Source organism: Nannospalax galili, unplaced genomic scaffold (genome assembly GCF_000622305.1).
Source record: "Nannospalax galili isolate Female #2095 unplaced genomic scaffold, S.galili_v1.0 scaffold490, whole genome shotgun sequence".
Classification (NCBI taxonomy): Eukaryota; Metazoa; Chordata; class Mammalia; order Rodentia; family Spalacidae; genus Nannospalax; species Nannospalax galili.
The window spans coordinates 2,970,047-2,972,483 of record NW_008329666.1 but is presented as its reverse complement, the minus strand read 5'-3'; the positions used below and the strand labels follow the sequence as shown (position 1 = coordinate 2,972,483).

Here is a 2,437-nt window from a genome sequence, read left to right as displayed (position 1 = left end):
AGGGTCCCACATGTTTTCAGGGGAGACCCATGGAGATAAATTAGTGGCTTCATCCCCAAAGTGTTTGATATCTTTTGGTTTCACTTTCAACCCTCTGGTTTTAAGGAGCACCTTGAGTGCTGCTGTTTGTGGTTCCCTGCATTGTGGTGGTAAATTGCCCATTGTGGGAAGGTCTCATGAAGGGGAATTCGCCACAAAAGTAGAAGCCAAGGGTGACTACCAAGAGGGCACAAAGGAAGCAAAGAAGCACCGTGAGCCACTCAGATGTAAACCGCCCTGACATGTAAAGGTGTATAGGATCCAAATGTCTTGTGCTCAGCGAGGGACTTCTGGAGGCCATGACACCTCCGGCCGTATGCTCACACGATGTCTCCAGGACAGGCAACAGGGTGACCCGAAGCCTGGGCTCTGAGTTTGGGGTGGGTCAGCCCTTATGTGAACTCACTGGGACAAGCCAAGAGGGGGTAGGTGCCGATGTGGGCTTCGGGACCACATGGCGGAGTGTGCCTCCCTGATCTAACAAACTAGTCCAACAATAAAGATGACAGACAGGGTGGAGGGGACAGAGGAGGGGGCTACTCGTTTACCCTCAAGCAGCCGAAGAAACAGACAAATCCAGGGGCCTACTTACCGAACAAACCAAAGTTCTGGGTGTCACCAACACCGTGGGCAGGGGTCCCTGTTCAGGCACCAGGTGTTGCAGGTTCTCCTCAGGCCAGCTGTGAAGACCCTAACCTGGATCGGGTCCCCTGCAGATTGGGAGGGGGCAAGAGGCACGGAGTCATGACACACAGACCCCGGGAGTCAGGTAGAAGCAAGCATTAGCGGAGGTGCTGCAGGATTGTTTAATGCAGGAGGGGGCAGGCCTTATATTTCCCTTTTCTCCGCCCCCAAGTCCCTTTAGTCAGCGTATCATTTTCTGATTGGTCCATGCCACATAGTCTGTCAGCAGTCACTGGGCTCATGAGCAGGGTACAGAGGTGTGGGCTCCTTTTGGTGGGCTATTTGCGGACCAAGAAGTGAAATGAATTCTCGCTGAATCCCAGGGCTCTGGGTCCGTGCCATCTTTGGAGGCCTCCTGCTACACAGAACATATATTTTTAGGTTGTGCTGAATATTCAGGCAGAGAATCACTGAAATAGGCTAGACTTACAGATAACACTTGCCTGTCCAGTGCTACTAATTACAGTGAAATGCTTTCTAAATTCAGATTAGTCATTGTGAACTAGTTCTTCCCTCCCTTCCCTCCTCCCTTCTTTCTTTTTTTAAATTAAATTTTATTTATTTTGTGTGTGAGGGTGTGTATGTATGTGAGTGTTCACCATGTGGGCCCCAGGGACTGAACTCAGGTCATCAGGCTTGGCACCAGGAGCCTTTACCCACTGAGCCCTCTCACTTGCCCTGCTTTTTGCCTTGCATTTTGTTGCTTTTGTTTCTGTTTGGGTTCTGGATATTGAACCTCCATGGTAGCCTGTGTTGCTAAGCACACTGTACCACTGAGCTACATATCCAATTTTGCCTTTAGAATTCAGCATAATTTTAAAAAACTTTTTCACTTTTGCTATTTAAGTGTTCCCAGAAATTTAAAAAATATTATTAGTGACTAGTGTATTTAACATTCTACTTTATAGAATTGCCATGAAAGTTAAACAGGGTTAAATGAAATATGCCCACACTGAGTAAATGCTAATACATTCTCGTTTATTCCTTCTTTCCATTTGATCTCTCCATGTGCCCTTGGAAGATGATACACACGCATAAATAAAATTTAAAAATTAAAAGAAAAGTTCGTGCTGTGCTAACAAAAAAATGGTTTGTGATGTGCTGTTAAGCAGGGCACTTTCTCTCTTAGCAAGCAGCAGAGTGTGGGATCTATGCTGGCCCTTAGAAGATTCTCTGTTCTGGGGTTACAGTGAAAGGCTGTGCCATGGGGAAGATCGGAAAATCGTCCTGAAGAAAGGCCCACCCAAGGCAAAGATTGCAGACATGCCTCTACACTCACCTCTCTCCAGATACCAGAGCACTGTGATTTCCCATGGCTTCAGGAGGTGGCTGATCTGATGAAACACGGTGAGAAGCTGAACTGGGACCTCGCAAGGTAGCAGGACACTTACCTAATACACATGAGGCTCCATTTGATCCCTACTACTGCTAAACAGTAAAAATGAAGAATAAAATGATATTTCAATCTCTTGGTCTTCCCCACTGTTTCTGGTAAGGGTTTAAGTTCGCTGCATTTCACCTACAAGTTCGAATTGTTTGATTATTGTAAGTCAGTAGCATCATTTGTAGATCAGAGAAACTTTAGAAAGGACATCACTTTGAAGACTTTCCAAGATAGAGTGGGAGAGGAAAGAAACTGCTTATACTGACACTGATTTCACTCCAAGTAGAACAGTAGACTGGTTCGCCCTACTATCAGATCCCACCACAGCCC

The 2,437-nt window shown here is 46.4% G+C and overlaps 1 protein-coding gene across 1 annotated transcript in view; it reads left to right on the top strand.

Moving 5' to 3' along the window:
* Window positions 1-2,061, top strand: part of Tex43 (testis expressed 43) — a gene marked incomplete at its 5' end in the record, with an annotated part of 19,294 nt that extends 17,233 nt beyond the window's left edge. Inside the window, 2 exon segments of the mRNA XM_008841109.1 lie at window positions 1,853-1,883; window positions 1,886-2,061. Coding sequence (XP_008839331.1) covers window positions 1,853-1,883; window positions 1,886-2,061 — 207 coding nt within the window.
* Between the last annotated feature and the right edge of the window lie 376 nt (window positions 2,062-2,437).